At 36.0% G+C, this 20,802-nt stretch overlaps 1 protein-coding gene across 1 annotated transcript in view; it reads right to left on the bottom strand.

The window, feature by feature from the left end:
• Nucleotides 1-357: 357 nt before the first annotated feature.
• CFAP299 (cilia and flagella associated protein 299) overlaps nucleotides 358-20,802 on the bottom strand; it is a 282,445-nt gene continuing 262,000 nt past the window's right edge. Inside the window, exon 4 of the mRNA XM_053700138.1 lies at nucleotides 358-518. Within this exon, the coding sequence (XP_053556113.1) occupies nucleotides 423-518 (96 nt within the window). The 3' untranslated portion in view covers nucleotides 358-422. The remainder of the gene's footprint in view (nucleotides 519-20,802) is intronic.

The following is a 20,802-nucleotide window of genomic DNA, read 5'->3' as shown; positions in this document are numbered from 1 at the left end:
GGTGTGGGTTTCAGCAGTTGCGCTGAAACTTGCACCACATATGTAATCTCGCCCATAATTTTTAAAATACATGTACAAATTATTCTCAGGCTAATCTTTGCAATAATTTATTTAGTGTCCCTTTAAGATACTAATTTCCCTCCCTGTAGAGACAACAGACCCTTGTGAGGCTGTGACATCAAGTAATGGACACTGCACAAAGTTAAAAAAAGAAGAAAAATCTGTTTACAATGAAGCAGATTGTTTTATATCCCTTTAATTAATTGAATTTGGATATCCCCAATGAAAAAAAATACTCTAATTTCACTGACATTATTCCTATTTAATAAATATGCACACAAAGGAAACATCATCAAAATTATTGAGATATGTTTATTATTTTTTAACAAAAATCCCATTTCCAGGCTTGATACAATTACAGGTTAAGTTTTTCTACGGGTGATGTGGTCGTAAAGGACAACTTGAATGTAAAGATCAGTCTTGATTTTTATCCGAGTTGAATTGTCTCCTGGAAGGGCCTAAAAAACAAAAGATAGTATAAGCTTATTAGACATTTGAATCGAGCAGTACAAAAGTAATTAAAGGGACATGAAACCCCAAAAAATACTTTCATGGTTCAGATAGACCATACATTATCAATTTTGGTATCTTTATTGAAGGAGCAGCAATGCACTTCTGGGAGCTAGATGAACACAATAACTTAGCCAATGACAAGAGGCATATATGTGCAGCTCCCGAGCCTACATAAGTATGCTTTTTTCAACAAATGATATCAAGAGAAGAAAGCAAATTAGATAATAAATTAAATTGGAAAGTTGTTTAAAAGTGTATGATCTATCTGAATAATGCAATACATTTTTTTGGGTTTCAAAATTCTTTAAGCTGGTTTGTGCATGTCATTTTCATCACAATAAAATTATATAAATAACCATAAGCGACCAAGTAACAGCATAAAACAAACACATTTGTGATTGCTTTTTTGGCCATGTTGATCGTGTATATGTTTTTTGTTGCCATCAGCAATAATGTCCAAATGCAACCTCTCTGGCCTAGTGTTTAAAAGGGACAGTAAACACTATGCAATTACAAGGCATTTCTGTAGTGTTGCTATAGAATAACATATCAGCCCAGTCTTAACATTTTTAAAACAAATTAAAAAATTTTGTGCAATTATTTATCAAAAACCGCCCACTACCATTTGTCTTATTTGAAGAAGCCAATCCGGGCTTTAGTCCCAAGACAACAAGACTTGCCTTGGCTATAATATTAGTACAAAGAGCATTGTTTTACAGTTGTTATCTAATAAAACTAATAAGGGACACATGTGTATCTGAGTTATCTTTGAAAAGTCAGCAGGGTGCAGTTTAAGTTCTGGAAATTAGTAATTGCTTAATTCAGAGCTAAATTACAGGAAAAAGGGGCAAAATAAATAATGGAAGTATATCCCAAAGTTATTTCATTATGCATAAGTAAATATTTTATATTAAAATTGCAGGGTGTTTACTGTCACTTTAAGGAAGGCACTTATTAAGACAAGGCCACTAGTTCCCAACCCCCCCCCCCCCACACACACACACACACAAAAACAACACTATCATTCCCTGAAGGACTGTAATAATACTGTTGTCTTCATATATAATATCATATTAACCAAGTCTAAAAAAAATTTCAATACATTAACACTGTACTGCAATCTTTTCAATAGCCAAACTCCACCTGCCTCTTGCCTTATTTAAATGAGCCAATCAGGGTTTGAGTATACAGACAAGGCTAGCCACGCTCATTAATCTAAAATAAAATACATTGTTTTGCAGTTGTTATCAGTTAAAATCAATTAGGGAAAGATATGTAGAAGGGTTAGACTTGAGATTTCAGTAGGGTGCATTATTAGCTGTGAGAAATAGAAAAATCCACAATTTTCAGTACAAAATTACATGAAAAGGGGCAAAATAAATTATAAACATACAGTACTGTGCAAAAGTATTAGGCCACCATTAGATGTGTTGGTTTAGCAAAGTTATAATGACCATCTATATTTAACTTTTGGTCTCTCTATTTAGATACAAACGGAAAATACAGGAAATATTTACACAACATATACAAAAATACAATTTTCTGAAAAAAAAAAGGACTTCTTCAGGCAAAAGTATTTAGTGTGACCTCCCTTGGCACTAAGCACATGGGGAGACTGTCCTGAAGTTTTCTGAAGTAATCTTCTGGTCTGGTATATTATACCAGGCTCATTTAAGCACTTCCCAGAGTTCTCCTTTAGATTTAGGTTGTCTTTTATTTATTTCTCTGTCCAGGTGATCTCACCATTCTGCCTCTATAATATTCAGGTCTGGACTCTGTGTACGCCAGTCCATGACTGTCAGTGTTTTATCAGCTGTTTTTCTCTCCAAATATAATTTCACCGCATTAACAGTGTGCTTTGGATCATTATGTTGAAAATGAAAACCATTCCCAATCTGGCGCTTTACAGAAGGAATGGCATGATTAATTAAAACCTGTCTGTACTTTTCAGCATTCATCATCTCATCAATTCAGACAATATCGCCAACACCACAGGCAGAAATGCAGCCCCAAACCAGGACAGACCCTCCACCATGTTTTATTGAAGGCCACAAGCACTCATTCTATCTCTCTCCAACTCTTCTTCTTACATATTGTTAAAGATTGGACTAAAAAAATGTCAAACTTGGATTTGTCACTCCATATTGCTCTTTTTCACTGATCTTTATTCCAATCTTTGTGAGTTTTAGCATAACTTAGCCTTTTCACACTGTTCCCTTTCCGAAAAAGTGGTTTCTTCCCTGCTACCCTTCCACAAAGACCATTCATGATCAAGCTTCTTCGGGACTGTAGAAGAGTCAACTTGGCATACCGATGAAGCTGCCAGAAGATGAGCCAGGTCCTTGCTGTACGTCTTCCGGTTTCTCAAAGAAGAAACTCTGATAAACTTCTCATCAGATTTTGAAAGTTTTCTTGGCCTTCCAGTCCTTTTTTTGTCCTTGACCTCTCCTGATTTTTCAAATTTCTTTATAACATTTTGAATACCACAGCTTGAGTATCCAGTTTGTTTGCTGATTTCCCTTTGAGAGTAGCCTTGCTAATGCAAAATTATGATTTTATTTCTGTCAAATTCTCTGATATTTCGTATTTTGAATGGAATGATGTGATTGAAAGTCGGTCTTTTTAGCAAGCTTCCAATGAATTAAACTCATACCACATGTGTATGTAATGCTCAAGCATATCTTGCACAAACCTGGTGTAATAGACCTTTTTCACAGCAGTCATTTTGACATGAAATAGTAGGACAAATACAGGTGTTAGCAATTACATTAATTAGGGTTACATTCCATTTAGGTTTACGAGAGCCAGGTTCCTGCTTTTACTCAAGTGTAAGGGAAGGTTACACTAAATACTTGCTACTTTAGCCTATACAGGGAGTGCAGAATTATTAGGCAAGTTGTATTTTTGAGGATTAATTTTATTATTGAACAACAACCATGTTCTCAATGAACCCAAAAAACTCATTAATATCAAAGCTGAATAGTTTTGGAAGTAGTTTTTAGTTTGTTTTTAGTTATAGCTATTTTAGGGGGATATCTGTGTGTGCAGGTGACTATTACTGTGCATAATTATTAGGCAACTTAACAAAAAACAAATATATACCTATTTCAATTATTTATTTTTACCAGTGAAACCAATATAACATCTCAACATTCACAAATATACATTTCTGACATTCAAAAACAAAACAAAAACAAATCAGTGACCAATATAGCCACCTTTCTTTGCAAGGACACTCAAAAGCCTGCCATCCATGGATTCTGTCAGTGTTTTGATCTGTTCACCATCAACATTGCGTGCAGCAGCAACCACAGCCTCCCAGACACTGTTCAGAGAGGTGTACTGTTTTCCCTCCTTGTAAATCTCACATTTGATGATGGACCACAGGTTCTCAATGGGGTTCAGATCAGGTGAACAAGGAGGCCATGTCATTAGATTTCTTCTTTTATACCCTTTCTTGCCAGCCACGCTGTAGAGTACTTGGACGCGTGTGATGGAGCATTGTCCTGCATGAAAATCATGTTTTTCTTGAAGGATGCAGACTTCTTCCTGTACCACTGCTTGAAGAAGGTGTCTTCCAGAAACTGGCAGTAGGACTGGGAGTTGAGCTTGACTCCATCCTCAACCCGAAAAGGCCCCACAAGCTCATCTTTGATGATACCAGCCCAAACCAGTACTCCACCTCCACCTTGCTGGCGTCTGAGTCGGACTGGAGCTCTCTGCCCTTTACCAATCCAGCCATGGGCCCATCCATCTGGCCCATCAAGACTCACTCTCATTTCATCAGTCCATAAAACCTTAGAAAAATCAGTCTTGAGATATTTCTTGGCCCAGTCTTGACGTTTCAGCTTGTGTGTCTTGTTCAGTGGTGGTCGTCTTTCAGCCTTTCTTACCTTGGCCATGTCTTGCACACCTTGTGCTTTTGGGCACTCCAGTGATGTTGCAGCTCTGAAATATGGCCAAACTGGTGAAAAGTGGCATCTTGGCAGCTGCACGCTTGACTTTTCTCAGTTCATGGGCAGTTATTTTGCGCCTTGGTTTTTCCACACGCTTCTTGCGACCCTGTTGACTATTTTGAATGAAACGCTTGATTGTTCGATGATCACGCTTCAGAAGCTTTGCAATTTTAAGAGTGCTGCATCCCTCTGCAAGATATCTCACTATTTTTGACTTTTCTGAGCCTGCCAAGTCCTTCTTTTGACCCATTTTGCCAAAGGAAAGGAAGTTGCCTAATAATTATGCACACCTGATATAGGGTGTTGATGTCATTAGACCACACCCCTTCTCATTACAGAGATGCACATCACCTAATATGCTTAATTGGTAGTAGGCTTTCGAGTCTATACAGCTTCGAGTAAGACAACATGCATAAAGAGGATGATGTGGTCAAAATACTCATTTGCCTAATAATTCTGCACTCCCTGTAGAAGCTGTTTTTCAGATTTTTTTTCTCCAGTTTTTTAATACTGCATTCAAATATCCTGTATTTTCTGGTTGTATTCTAATAAAGAGACTGATAAATAATTATATATGGTCATTATACCATTGCTAAAACAACAAATCTAATGGTGGACTAAGACTGTATACAGAACCATATATTGAAAAGTTGTTTTACTACACGTAACTTAATATTTTATATTAAAATATCAATTTTTTTACTGTCACTTTTAAGTCTTATCATTGTCTGAAATAGTTAAAATGTTAACATTTCTTTTGTTAAGGAGATATGAAACCCCCCAAAAATATTTTGTGATTAAGACAGTGCACACAATTTTAAAAAAAAAGTTTCCAATTTATTTCTATTATCAAATTTGATTTATTTCTATGGTATTTATTCTTTGTTAAAGCGATACCTAGATAGATATCTGAACCACCATGTGGCAGGAAATAGTGTTGTCATCTTGCTTTTGCAAATGGATAACATTCTTGCAAAATGGCTGCAATATAGTATTCCAGACACATGCACACTCCTGAGCTTACAATCCGTTTTAACAAAAGATACCAAGAGAACAAAGGACATTTGATGATAGAAGTAAATTAGAAATATATTTAAAATTCAATGCTCTGAATTATGAAAGAAAAATGTTGGGATTTATATCACTTTGCAGTTGAAAACAAATCATTACAATAAAAACAGCTTTGTCTTTACTTTGTTTTTAACAATATTTATGAATTAAGTAGTATTAAAGTTGTCAAAGCACTTAAAATAGTGATTTCATACACAATGAAACAAAAATTAGGAGGAACTGAAATGGAAAATTTGAGCAAACCATAGCACCAGATGTATTAGGCTAAATTAATCCCATTCATTTTGTTTGTGTTTCAAAAACCTGGTGCATTTAACACTGCAGTGCTATCATATACTATTTGCAGCTGGTGGAATTTAGTAAACATATAAGTTTCTATCTCCTACTATTACCGTAACAGATATAAAAAATTCAATTAAGTTTTTGTTTTTGGGAATGCTATATTGAAATAAAATAAAAAATAAAGACAATATTTGGTTCATCATATCATAAATCGGACACTGAAGATAATCTTCGGACGTCTTCAGGATTTATTATGTTTGCACAAGTACAAAGCTTATTAATGTAAATATTGACAATAGGTTTGTAAATAAGACATCTGAATTAATCTTGTAGAGATGGTACGTGTATGTATGCATAGGAAGCAGCTGCACTTTAGTAAACATAATCATTAATAATAAAGGTAAGACAATTGTATACACCCTAAATAAGATTTTAATAGGAAAAGCTGTACTAATGTACTAAACATATATAATATATATATATATATATATATACAGTATATATACACACACAGTATATATATATATATATATATATATATATATATATACAGGGAGTGCAGAATTATTAGGCAAATGAGTATTTTGACCACATCATCCTCTTTATGCATGTTGTCTTACTCCAAGCTGTATAGGCTCGAAAGCCTACTACCAATTAAGCATATTAGGTGATGTGCATCTCTGTAATGAGAAGGGGTGTGGTCTAATGACATCAACACCCTATATCAGCTGTGCATAATTATTAGGCAACTTCCTTTCCTTTGGCAAAATGGGTCAAAAGAAGGACTTGACAGGCTCAGAAAAGTCAAAAATAGAGATATCTTGCAGAGGGATGCAGCACTCTTAAAATTGCAAAGCTTCTGAAGCGTGATCATTGAACAATCAAGCGTTTCATTCAAAATAGTCAACAGGGTCGCAAGAAGCGTGTGGAAAAACCAAGGCGCAAAATAACTGCCCATGAACTGAGAAAAGTCAAGCGTGCAGCTGCCAAGATGCCACTTGCCACCAGTTTGGCCATATTTCAGAGCTGCAACATCACTGGAGTGCCCAAAAGCACAAGGTGTGCAATACTCAGAGACATGGCCAATGTAAGAAAGGTTGAAAGACGACCACCACTGAACAAGACACACAAGCTGAAACGTCAAGACTGGGCCAAGAAATATCTCAAGACTGATTTTTCTAAGGTTTTATGGACTGATGAAATGAGAGTGAGTCTTGATGGGCCAGATGGATGGGCCCGTGGCTGGATTGGTAAAGGGCAGAGAGCTCCAGTCCGACTCAGACGCCAGCAAGGTGGAGGTGGAGTACTGGTTTGGGCTGGTATCATCAAAGATGAGCTTGTGGGGCCTTTTCGGGTTGAGGATGGAGTCAAGCTCAACTCCCAGTCCTACTGCCAGTTTCTGGAAGACACCTTCTTCAAGCAGTGGTACAGGAAGAAGTCTGCATCCTTCAAGAAAAACATGATTTTCATGCAGGACAATGCTCCATCACACGCGTCCAAGTACTCTACAGCGTGGCTGGCAAGAAAGGGTATAAAAGAAGAAAATCTAATGACATGGCCTCCTTGTTCACCTGATCTGAACCCCATTGAGAACCTGTGGTCCATCATCAAATGTGAGATTTACAAGGAGGGAAAACAGTACACCTCTCTGAACAGTGTCTGGGAGGCTGTTGTTGCTGCTGCACGCAATGTTGATGGTGAACAGATCAAAACACTGACAGAATCCATGGATGGCAGGCTTTTGAGTGTCCTTGCAAAGAAAGGTGGCTATATTGGTCACTGATTTGTTTTTGTTTTGTTTTTGAATGTCAGAAATGTATATTTGTGAATGTTGAGATGTTATATTGGTTTCACTGGTAAAAATAAATAATTGAAATGGGTATATATTTGTTTTTTGTTAAGTTGCCTAATAATTATGCACTGTAATAGTCATCTGCACACACAGATATCCCCCTAAAATAGCTATAACTAAAAACAAACTAAAAACTACTTCCAAAACTATTCAGCTTTGATATTAATGAGTTTTTTTGGGTTCATTGAGAACATGGTTGTTGTTCAATAATAAAATTAATCCTCAAAAATACAACTTGCCTAATAATTCTGCACTCCCTGTATATATATATATATATATATATATATATATATATATATATATACAGGTAGCCCTCAGTTTACGCCGGGGTTAGGTTCCAGAAGGAATGGTTGTAAATCGAAACCGTTGTAAATTGAAACCCAGTTTATAATGTAAGTCAATGGGAAGTGAGGGAGATAGGTTCCAGGCCCCTCTCAAAATTGTCATAAGTAACACCTAATACATTATTTAAAAAGCTTTGAAATGTAGACTTTAAATGCTAAACAGCATTATAAACCTAATAAAATAATCACACAACACAGAATATATAATTAAACTAAGTTAAATGAACAAAAACATTTGCTAAACAGCATTATAAACCTAATAAAATAATCACACAACACAGACTTCACTTGCATTTTTCTGCAAACAGTTCTTTCTATGCATTCCAATCTGGACTGAGTTATAGACAGGAAGATCTTGTTCCTTTGAAATCTGCTCGATAGCTCAGGTCTGGTTAAACTGATTAATTTAAGCTTGCTTGGCTTTGCTGCAACACAAGCGAACAGCTCCACCTACTGATTATTTTAATAAATGAACTGCTTCTCAATGCTTTTCAATAGCAGTCACATGACTGGGAAAAAAGGTTGTTATTCTGAAACGGTGTAAATTGAACCGTTGTAAAACGAGGGCCACCTGTATATATATATATGTGTGTGTGTGTATTTCTGCAATTACACCTCTGTTTCACTACACACTTACATATCAATTTATATGGGTAAGTGGGTAATAACGGTGTCTTATTAATTCTAGTGCCAATCATCCCTATATATATTAGGGCTGTGAAATTAATCGCATTATGTATTTTTTTTTATCAAAACAAACAGCAACAAAAATAGTCTGAAATGGCTTCCTTAACGAGTCCAAAAATACCGGACAAGCCTCTAAGAGAGTCACACTGTCTGTTTACTACTGTGGTGGGCACAGGCAGCTTGCACTGACTGATTCTGTCGGACAAACGTCACGTGATCACGCACGTGATGTCACATCAGCGAGAAGACCCGCGGGCTGCCTGTGCTGTATATACTACATGCAGAGGCTGCTGAATGCTGTGTGTGTCGTGACTGAGTCTGAGATTGAATCAGACTCATTCAGTGTCACCTAGTTATAAGAAAATGAGGTATGTGGCATCATGTCTAGTCTCAGTTTGTTTAAATAATTGTTTTATTTAATATCACCCACACAAAAAGTGCAATTATATATATATATATATACATACTGTATATATATATATATATATATATATATATATATATAATATATATATATATATATTATGAATATATAATAAATATATATTATAAATATATAATAAACATATTTTTTATATATATATATAATAAATATATATATATATATATATATCTTATAAATATATATATATATATATATACATACACACAGTATAAATATTCAAATATTGTATAAAGTCATTAGATAGCAAGAGAGTGACAATATATATATATATATATATATATATATATATATATATTATAGTGCAGATTGTGCAGCTGTATGTAAATATAAAAAAAATGTACTACCCCAAACATTTTGATTTTATATGCAGTATTTAGCAAATCTAAATATATGTTTACGTGTGTGTTTTATATATATATATATATATATATATATATATATATACTAACACACTTTTATTTTGCCCATTCCCCCCCCCCCCTCGTTATCTGTCCAGTATTTTTGTGGCAGACTGAAGAAAAAATAGAAGACAGAGGGGCGCCTCATGTGTACATCAGTATATCAGGATGGATCAATCAAATGGACAACGCCAAATGGGTACTCACATTTAGCTTGAGTACACGTATGTACTGGTAGGAGTGGGCTGGAAGCTTGGGGTGTAACAGCTGACCCTCTCCAGGTGAAGATAGAACGATGCAGGAGTGTCCTGCCCCACTCGGTGTGTGGTAGATTCCAAATAGTGTAGTGTCAGAAACAGTGGCTAAACTGCTCAAAAAGGTGCTGAACCAAGGCTTGTATAAAACAAGTATGTTTATTAATAACAGATTAAAAAAGTAACAAGCAATGGTTACATATAAGGCACCGCGTTTCTCATCCTTAGCACCGGATGTTACATTGGATTTACCACACCAGTATTTGTCCAATATCCTAATTGGGACTTATTGTTGGGATTACCACCATTCATGACCATTGGATTATATGGTTTGATTTACATGTCATATTAATATATGTCTTACATATGCAATTTTTTCAATGCTTTTTATAATGTTTATTATACGTAATTAATATATAATTTTCCATCATATTAGATATAGATCAATAGAGCACCCCTCACCTCTTGTTCTATATTTTTGTAGCAGACACCTGGCAACCCTATGGGGGATATTTATCAAAGCGTCAACCAAAAATACGCTTGAATTCCGCGACGTAATTGTTATCAAAGCCTCAAGATTGGCAAATGTTGAAATTTGTGACGTAACATATGATCCCGCAATCTCAATTCGATGCAGATCGATGCAAGTTAAACCCGTGGAATTTGAGCAGAATCAAGTTAAACCCGTGGAATTCGAGCAGAATCGTGTTCATTCGCCCTCCTATTCGACACTATTTGAAGCTCTCACAAAGTTATCAAAATTTCTACAGTTACGCTCACGTCTTTTCCGACTCAGCGTACCTGGTTTTCAATCCTCCACCCTTCAGGTCTCGGATGCCATAGAACTCAATGGGAGTCTGAAAACACAGAAAGCTTATGTTCGATGCTGCAAGAGAATGAATTATATTACATAATAAAAGTAAATTAGAAACTTTATTAAAATTGTATACCCTTTCTAAATCAAACAATATTGTTGCTGCACATTTGGTGCACTAGTAGATATAGAGATAAAAATGAAAAATACATTACTACTTATGGATTATGCTACAACTTTGTCTCTCATTACAAATCAAGGGGACAATATTATTTCTACATATTTGGTAAAAAGTTTTGCCCCAAACTTGTCGCACTAATAGATATAGAGATAAAAATAAAATACACAACATAATATAGCTAACTTTCATTTTATTTGTTTGAAAAAAATCTATGTGCACCATATTTAAGACATGTAATTCAAGTCCTACTCTCCACTTCGCGCCATATTTGGCAACAACCCACACACTAGTGAATTTTTCCACCACTTTTGATTGAAATATGCATAATCGCATGATTTATGACATCAGCCAATCTGATTCAAATACACATTATAAACTTTCACTAACGAATCAAATTACTTGATACTTGTGTCATTAATCACTCATCAGAACTTGAAAGTGCCATTTTTACATTGTGTATTATACTTTGAAAGTATGTATATGTGAAATTAGTATTAAAGATAAACATTGATGCTGACATTAGGACACAGTGTAATATTTTAGACAAGGATTTTAAAATTCAAATTGATGTTTGATTCAATAGAATCTTAAGCTGATAGCTCAAAGGGATAGCCCACCTAACTTTAAACTGTCTTGAATCAGATACAGCAGAAATTAAAATCACCTCTTTACTATCATGCTATTTTCAGTGTATTTCTTCCTTCTCTTAAATTTATTTTTCAGTAAGAAATGTCATCTTATATGCCAGCCAATTTTATAACACCTGTGACAGGTGCTGAGAGAAACCTGGCCCAGCTCTTAAAAGGACAGGAAACCCCAAAATATTATTCCATGATTTGGATAGAACAACATAATTTATGTAAGAACTTACCTAATAAATTAATTTCTTTCATATTAGCAAGAGTCCATGAGCTAGTGACGTATGGGATATACATTCCTACCAGCAGGGGCAAAGTTTCCCAAACCTCAAAATACCTATAAATACACCCCTCACCACACCCACAATTCAGTTTAACGAATAGCCAAGAAGTGGGGTGATAAGAAAGGAGCAAAAGCATCAAAAATAAGGAATTGGAATAATTGTGCTTTGTACAAAAAAATCATAACCACCACAAAAAGGGTGGGCCTCATGGACTCTTGCTAATATGAAAGAAATTAATTTATCAGGTAAGTTCTTACATAAATTATGTTTTCTTTCATGTAATTAGCAAGAGTCCATGAGCTAGTGACGTATGGGATAGCAGATACCCAAGATGTGGAACTTCCACGCAAGAGTCACTAGAGAGGGAGGGATAAATAAAGACAGCCAATTCCGCTGAAAACAATAATCCACAACCCAAATCAAAAAAGTTTTAATCTTATAAAGAAAAAAACTGAAATCAGAAGCAGAAGAATCAAACTGAAACAGCTGCCTGAATACTTTTCTACCAAAAACTGCTTCAGAAGAAGAAAACACATCAAAATGGTAGAATTAAGTAAAAATAAGCAAAGAAGACCAAATTGCTGCTTTGCAAATCTGATCAACAGAAGCTTCATTCCTAAAAGCCCAGGAAGTAGAAACTGACCTAGTAGAATGAGCCATAATCCTCTGAGGCGGGGTTTTACCCGATTCCACATAAGCATGATGAATAAAAGATTTAAACCAGGATGCCAAAGAAAAGACAGAAGCCTTCTGACCTTTCCTAGAACCAGAAAAGATAACAAATAGACTAGAAGTCGTTCTGAAATCTTTAGAAGTTTCAACATAATATTTCAAAACTCTAACTACATCCAAAGAATGCAAAGACCTCTCTAGAGAATTTTTAGGATTTGGACACAATGAAGGGACAACAATTTCTCTACTAATGTTGTTAGAATTCACAACCTTAGGAAGAAATTTAAATGAAGTCCGTAACACTGCCTTATCCTGATGAAAAATCAGAAAAGGAGATTCACAAGAAAGAGCAGATAAATCAGAAACTCTTCTAGCAGAAGAGATAGCCAAAAGGAACAATTCTTTCCTAGAAAGTAATTTAATGTCCAGAGAATGCATAGGTTCAAACGGAGGAGCCTGTAAAGCCCTCAGCACCAAATTGAGACTCCAAGGAGGAGAGATTGACTTAATGACAGGCTTGATACGAACCAAAGCCTGTACAAAACAATGAATATCAGGATGATAAACAATCTTTCCATGAAAAAGAACAGAAAGAGCAGAGATTTGTCCTTTCAAGGAACTTGCAGACAAACCCTTATCCAAACCATCTTGAAGAAATTGTAAAATTCTAGGAATTCTAAAAGAATGCCAAGAGAATTTATGTGAAGAACACCAAGAAATGTAAGTCTTCCAGACTCGGTAATAGATCTTCCTAGACACAAATTTACGAGCCTGTAACATAGTATTAATTACTGAGTCAGAAAAACCTATATGACTAAGAATTAAGCGTTCAATTTCCATACCTTCAAATTTAATGATTTGAGATCCTGATGGAAAAATGGGCCTTGAGACAGAAGGTCTGGCCTAACGGAAGTATCCAAGGTTGGCAACTGGCCATCCGAACGAGATCCGCATACCAAAACCTGTGAGGCCATGCTGGAGCCACCAGCAGTACAAATGACCGCTCCATTAGGATTTTGGAAATCACTTTTGGAAGAAGAACTAGAGGCAGAAAAATATAATCAGGATGATAATTCCAAGGAAGCGACAACGCGTCCACTGCTTCTGCCTGAGGATCCCTGGATCTGGACAGATACCTGGGAAGTTTCTTGTTTAGATGAGAGGCCATCAGATCTATTTCTGGAAGTCCCCAGATTTGAACAATCTGAAGAAATACCTCTGGATGAAGAGACCATTTGCCTGGATGTAACATCTGGTGACTGAGATAATCCGCTTCCCAATTGTCTATACCTGGGATATGAACCACAGAAATTAGACAGGAGCTGGATTCCGCCCATACAAGTATCCAAGATACTTCTTTCATAGCCTGAGGACTGTGAGTCCCCCCTTGATGATTGACATATGCCACGGTTGTGACATTGTCTGTCTGAAAACAAATAAACGATTCTCTCTTCAGAAGAGGCCAGAACTGAAGAGCTCTGAAAATCGCACAGAGTTCCAAAATGTTGAGTGGTAATCTCACCTCCTGAGATTTCCAAACCCCTTGTGCTGACAGAGATCCTCAGACAGCCTCCCAACCTGAAAGACTCGCATCTGTAAAGATCATGGTCTAGGTTGAAAGAACCGAAGAGACCCGTAGAAATAAATGATGATGAACTTAACCACCGATCAAAGATAGTTAAATAGTGATATCCTAGAATCCCTGCACCATTATTCAGCATAAAAAACTGGAAAGGTTTCCTATGAAAATGAGCAAAGGTAATCGAATCCAATGCTGCAGCCAGGAGACCTAAAACTTCCATGCATATATAGCAACTGAAGGAAATAATAGAGACTGAAGATTCCGACAAACGGAACCCAATAAATTGTCACTTGTCAGTTAGAAACAAAGACATTGACACAATCTATCTAGAAACCTAAAAAAGGTAACCTTTGTGTGAGAGGAACCAAGGAGCTTTTGATAAAAAGATCCTCTAACCATGACTTGAAGAAACAACAAAGTTAAATCGTATGAGATTCCGCAGAACGAAAAGACTGAGCCAGTACCACGAGACCGTCCAAATAAGGAACACTGAGAACCTTGAAAAGATTCTTGGAACTGTCACTAGACCAGAAGGAAAAGCAACAAATTGGTAATGCTTGTCAAAAAAGAGAATCTCAGAAAATAAAAATAATCTGAAATGGAAAATGAGGGGGGAGCGGAGCCAACAACCGAGGGAGCCAGACGTGTTTCTCTTGAGCTCCCAACTCTTGGCCAATTTAATTGCATATTTCTGATAAAAGAAAATGATATCTGGGGAGGCAGAATGACAAGGATTATCCCGCAACTAAAGAGCACTTTAAAATTGAATTTTGAGACTTTACGCTTCTACAGACTACCCACAAGACCCGGTCTGCATTGAAGCTGACCTGCTCTCACTTCAACTGTAATTTAAGCTACGTACTCCCTAACTATGAACGAAATACGGGCTTTACTCTTAGAATTTGCAGGGCAGATGCAGAATCAGTATGCTGACCTGATGCTCACAGTTAGAGCGACATGTGCTCCGATAAAGGAAGAAGCAGGCAAGATGGCGAAAAGAGAGGATACCTTGCTAAAGGCCCAGACTACGCAAGAAGTTCTTCCCGAGACCGCAGATACCAAGTCTCATGGGACACAGTGTGAGAGAGACACACACGCTGAAGTGAAAATAGTCCATGAGAGGGGTTCGCCTACCGGAGCTCAGCGGCCATTGCCTAATTCAGATGTCAGAGATTGGCAGAAAATGACTGAGCGCGAAGAGATGTCTGAATCCCGCCATACTTTCTCAGGAGACATGGCGGTTGGGACTGTCGGAAGGTGTGCTCTATTCTATGGGGTAAAAACTGAGAACTATTTGCAGGCGGCATCTACACGGCACATCGCAACCTCTCCGGAACAGACCCGGCTCAACATAGAGATGCGTCAGCTGAATAAGCTCAAGCCTCCCTTCATAATAGTGGAGACACGCCGTCTGATGTTTGGCGGTGAGCCTTCCCAGCTTCTTTCCTGTACATCAACTACCGTGATGGGAAGCCCAGATCTATCGCATACAGGATCATCCTGCAGGCGGCTCTATTCCCCTCACTTGCGATATTGGAGGTTCTTACTCCTGAGACACCCCTACAGAAGGGCTGACAGAATTGGAGTCGGCTAATTGCGAGCTGCACTATCTGGCAAGTTAAATGTAATATAATACATAGTTGTGCCAGATCCGTTGGCCGGATAAACTCGGCAGCTAGAGAACTACCCGCTACAAGAGACATATCTGTTTCACTATGAACTATCTAAACTTTGCCTATCTCACATTTGTTTCTGAAGTTGCCCAAAAGATATCTACGCTCACTTTACTGAATACTGAATATGACTATAACATTGGACTTTAAATTCGGATAAACTATATGTGTTTTCTCGCTTTAATCACAATATCCCTTTAATTCAACTTACTTCCTACTAGGGGCTTACTATGTAATTTTATTTGCATACTAAAATGTTGCCGCTCCAATCTTGCAAGGGGTATTATAATGTTACGCAGTGGAATATAAGCCACACTATTTCCCTACACTCCTTGGGCTGTTCGCATATATACTTACTCATTTATAATGTCTGTTGTTTCATAACATGCATAGTTATTGCTCGGAGCCTATGGGACTCTATAATCCAGATAGGAGTTGGTTAATCATAAGATTCAATGGCCTTGCAGGGTGCTTATATTAGATTTAGATATAGAGATAAATATCTTTTAGAAAAATGAAGATGAGAAGACATTTACACTACACGCTATTAACTTAGGAGCCCTTCTGTTCATTATATATAAGTGAACACACATACAAGATTATTAGTTTGTTTGCTCTATATTACTTCTTTGAGACATTTGGCGCTCATGGCGCAGATATGATGCAGTACGTGAATATGTATGTGTTACATACTCCCTCCTCTAGATATTCGTCAAAGGTGGCACATGTACATAGCTTTGCACTAATATGTCTGAATGTTATATAACCTCCTACAGCTACTCAATTATAATGGAACATGAATAATTCGCTGTTCTAGTATGTATGTGTTTTGCATTGCTCCCTTTTGGTGTTTACCTATCATGGTAGATGTATATTGCGCTATACTAATATATTTGTCCGGTACATTACCTCCTCTGGTTATGCACCTACTTTCAGGCCTTCACTACTAATAATGAGGCCTGATTTAAAAGTCTATGGCTGAAGGTAGGATAGCTAGAATTGTTTTTTATATATAGAGTTCTAGATGTTTTGCCTATATTGAGGTCTGTTTCATTTTATACCCACCTATAGGATAAAAGAACCTTGCAGTTTTGTGTTTTCCTTCCCAGGGACAAGTTAGACTATATTCAGGTTCTATGTCTGTCGCAATGATATATGGACTAAAATACTCCCAATGAGATATATTATTATAAATAAGTGCACAGCTATTGTTTTAGGCTTTTTGTTACCTGATAACTCTTATGCACAGATGTCTGTTTAATGTTCATTTTAAAACGCAATCACACTATATGTAAAATAACATCATTCGCTAATCCTTGCTTCCGGTTACCCTAGGGGCTTTATTATATACGCCAAAGATTTTTCATTTATTTATAATCAGACTCCATTACATAGCAGGGGATAGATACTACACTAGATTCCTTTCACCACGACACCCCCTTTTGGGAGAGAACCTGATGTCCTCTTTTGGGGTATGGATTGTAAGTTAGCAATGTCTACTTTCATAGTTAACCCTCAAGACTTATAATTCTACCTTCTCTAGAAATGTCTATATATATCCTGGCAAACTATACCTAGTTAAAGAGAAACTGGTACTACTGAACTTAGTTTAGGGATAACTAATTCCACCCTCACATATTTTATATAAAGTATATAGCCTATGACATATTAAAATATAGCTCATTATCTAAAGGTATCTCTATATTCATGGTCTGAACACTACTACATTCCTACCCAGGTTATTATACACACAGTGGACTCTCCTTTCCTTGCTAGCCGAATTAGGAGTTCAGTTTTTGCATACTATTGATACCCAATCCTAACACAAGTTATCATAACCCTATTGCCTACTACCCACTTTATCCCCCTATAATTGTAAAACTCCCATATTACTAGAACCTTCTATCTCATCCAAGTTCAGGAATTAATAAGACATGTATTATATGTCTACTTATAGAATATTTTACCTATATATTTTCCCCTACTATGCATATGCATAACTAACAATAAATGGATAGTTGACCCTATTTCATGACCCATTCAACTTCCCTCATCGGTAAGACTGAAACCCCCCCCCCCCCAAGTTTCCTAAAATACTAGCATATATATATGGCTCCGCCCTCCACCATTTCCCTTCTATCTATAGCGTTGCTTACCCGCTGAATATCCCCTTCCCCCTTGTTCACGCTCTTTTTTGAAGCTCCTAAGGAGCTAGACTTCTGACCATCAGATAACTTTTATTTTATATACTCCTGGTCCTTGGGGCCTAAAACCATGTTTCTAACTGGTCAGTCATACATGTTATATTATTGAAAAAATGAGGTCTCGTTAGCCTTTAGTCAATGTATTATATAGACGCCGAAATGTTTTGGTTACTAATGTTTGTATCCTATTCTGTTGACAAAAAGGTGTATTGTGTATTATCTATGTTCAATGCAAATACCTCAATAAAAAAATTATTTAAAAAAAAATAATAATAATCTGAAATGAAAACAGAAGATATGCATCTATTGTATCTATTGTAAACAAATAATGCATCACTGACCAAAAAAAGGCAAAATAGACCATATAAACACCATTCTAAAAGATGGTATACTTATATGACAATTCAAAAAGATTTTCTATCTTTAGAACAATGTTTAGTCTTGAATAAAACCCCAAAACCCATTTCCTAAAAATGGAACTGGAATAAATACCCCAGAAAACTCCAGGTCTGAGCAGCGCTTGAGCCCCAACGGGTGACCAGCCGCGCTTCACCAATACCCAAAATATATAGGTCTGAAACACACTTAAAGAAAGTGTTAGCCTTACTGGAATAGCTGGAATATAATAGAGAAAAAAAGACTTCTCACAGACGGTTTTACTCTGAATCTTATTCTGTAACCAAAATCTAAGAAATTTGGACCGAATAGAACCAAACAAATGTCAAAAAAGTCTTAACCTGCCCCTTACCAGCCAAGCTGGAATACGGCACATACATGCAAATTTAGGGAGCTAACTTTGAACTGAAAAAACTTCCAATTAAAAACATGTTACTTGGGTAAGAATTTAGGATTTCGTTCCTTGGTAAGAACAACAAAACTAAAATAAGCTTAAAGTTTTAGTCTTAGAACTCAATCTTGAAGCCCAGAGTAACAGTTAAGAATTGAATCCAATTATGAACCAAATAATTGATTATCTTGGAAAAAAAGAAATATGGATTTTTAGAAATCACAAAATTCTTCTAGCTAAAACAGCTAAAGACATAGATTAAACCTCATTTGCGAAAATATTCAATAAAATGAAGACACAAATGAAATTATTAGCATGTTAATCAAGTTAAAGGACCAATCAACACACTGGACTTGCATAATCAACAAATGCAAGATAACAAGACAATGCAATAGCACTTAGTCTGAACTTCAAATGAGTAGTAGATTTTGTCCCTTTAACAATGCTAAATAAATCATAATCCGATACTTGATCTTAAAGTATCCAAACAGAAAAATGAAGCAATTGAAACATCATCCAAATAAATTACAGGTCCAAGAAAAGTACCTGAAATAAATAATTTTCCTTAAATAAGATACAACCATCTGAAGGAAAAAAATAAATACTATTTTGCTATAGAAACAATAGCATATTTAGCAGGAGTAGAGATAGCCCCATTAATTTGGGGAATCTTCAAAACTGAAAACTAACTGCCGGCAAAGAATATAATTTAAAAACCTTGAAGAAGGAATAAAAGAAAATTCTCAGCCTATTCCATTCCCTAGTATCAGGAACTGGAAAAAAACTTCTGAAAACACAGAAGATTAATAAGCAGAAATAAAATGTTAGCTAGTCTTGAAAAAGAACTAGTTACCTCAATATCCAAAATAATCAACACCTTTTCAACAAAGAACAAATGTACTCTAATAAAAATAAAAAATTAGATTCGTTAGTGTCAATATCTGATGAAGAAAATTCTGAATGATAAAAAACACCATCAGAGAAGGATAATTCAGTATCTTTTTGGTCATTTGAAACTTCATCAACTAAAAAAAAAGTTTGAAAAAGACCTACAAATTTTATTAGAAGGCGGGATGTCAGACAAAGCCTTTAACATAGAATCAGAAAAATATTCTTATAAATATATTTTATCTATATATGAAGCATAAATACTAATAGATTCTGCATGTAAAAGTTTATCATGATAACTTATTACAAACCATAGCTAAAGATAAACATTCATAACATTAAAATAAATGAACTTAGCTTTGGTAGGACTGATATCAGTCAACAGGAATCTGTTAGCATTTTCTGATTCAGGAATAGTATGTGAAATATCTTGCAATATGTAATAGAAAAAGAAAAAAAACAACATATAAAGCAAAATTATCAAATTCCTTAAATGACAGTTTCAGGAATGGAAGAAAAATGCAAAACAAACAAGCCTCTAGCAACCAGAAGCAGCAAAAATATGAGACTTAAATAATGTGAGAAAAAGTGGAACAAAAAAGACACCCACATTTTTGGCGCCAAGTATGACGCCCACATTATTGGCGCCAAGTACAACGCCCATATCTTTTGGCGCCAAGTATGATGCCACATCCTCTGACGCCAAAACCGACACCCACATTTTTTTGAGCAAAAAAACATCTGAATACACATGCGTCAAAAAAATGACGTAACTACAAACAACTTCCGGCGTCAACTACGGTGCCGGAAATGACCAAATTTTGTGCCAAAAAAGTTCGCGCCAAAAATGAGCCCTAACAGCCCACAGGGAAAAAAGTAAATTGAAAATTTTTAAGGTAAGAAAAAAATTATTTATTCATATGCATTTTCCCAAATAATGAAACTGACAGTCTGAATGAAGGAATACTGATTATCCTGAATCATGGCAAATATAAGTTTAAACACATATATTTAGAACTTTACATATAAAGTGCCCAACCATAGCTTAGAGTGTCATAAATAAAATAAGACTTACTTACCCTAAGACACTCATCTACATATAGTAGATAGCCAAACCAGTACTGAAACGAGAATCAGTAGAGGTAATGGTATATAAGAGTATATCGTCGATCTGAAAAAGGAGGAAGGAGAAGAAATCTCTACGACCGATAACAGAG

Source organism: Bombina bombina, chromosome 2, assembly GCF_027579735.1.
Source record: "Bombina bombina isolate aBomBom1 chromosome 2, aBomBom1.pri, whole genome shotgun sequence".
Lineage (NCBI taxonomy): Eukaryota > Metazoa > Chordata > Amphibia > Anura > Bombinatoridae > Bombina > Bombina bombina.
The sequence above is the reverse complement of the archived record's forward strand: the minus strand, read 5'-3'. Positions and strand labels throughout refer to the sequence as shown.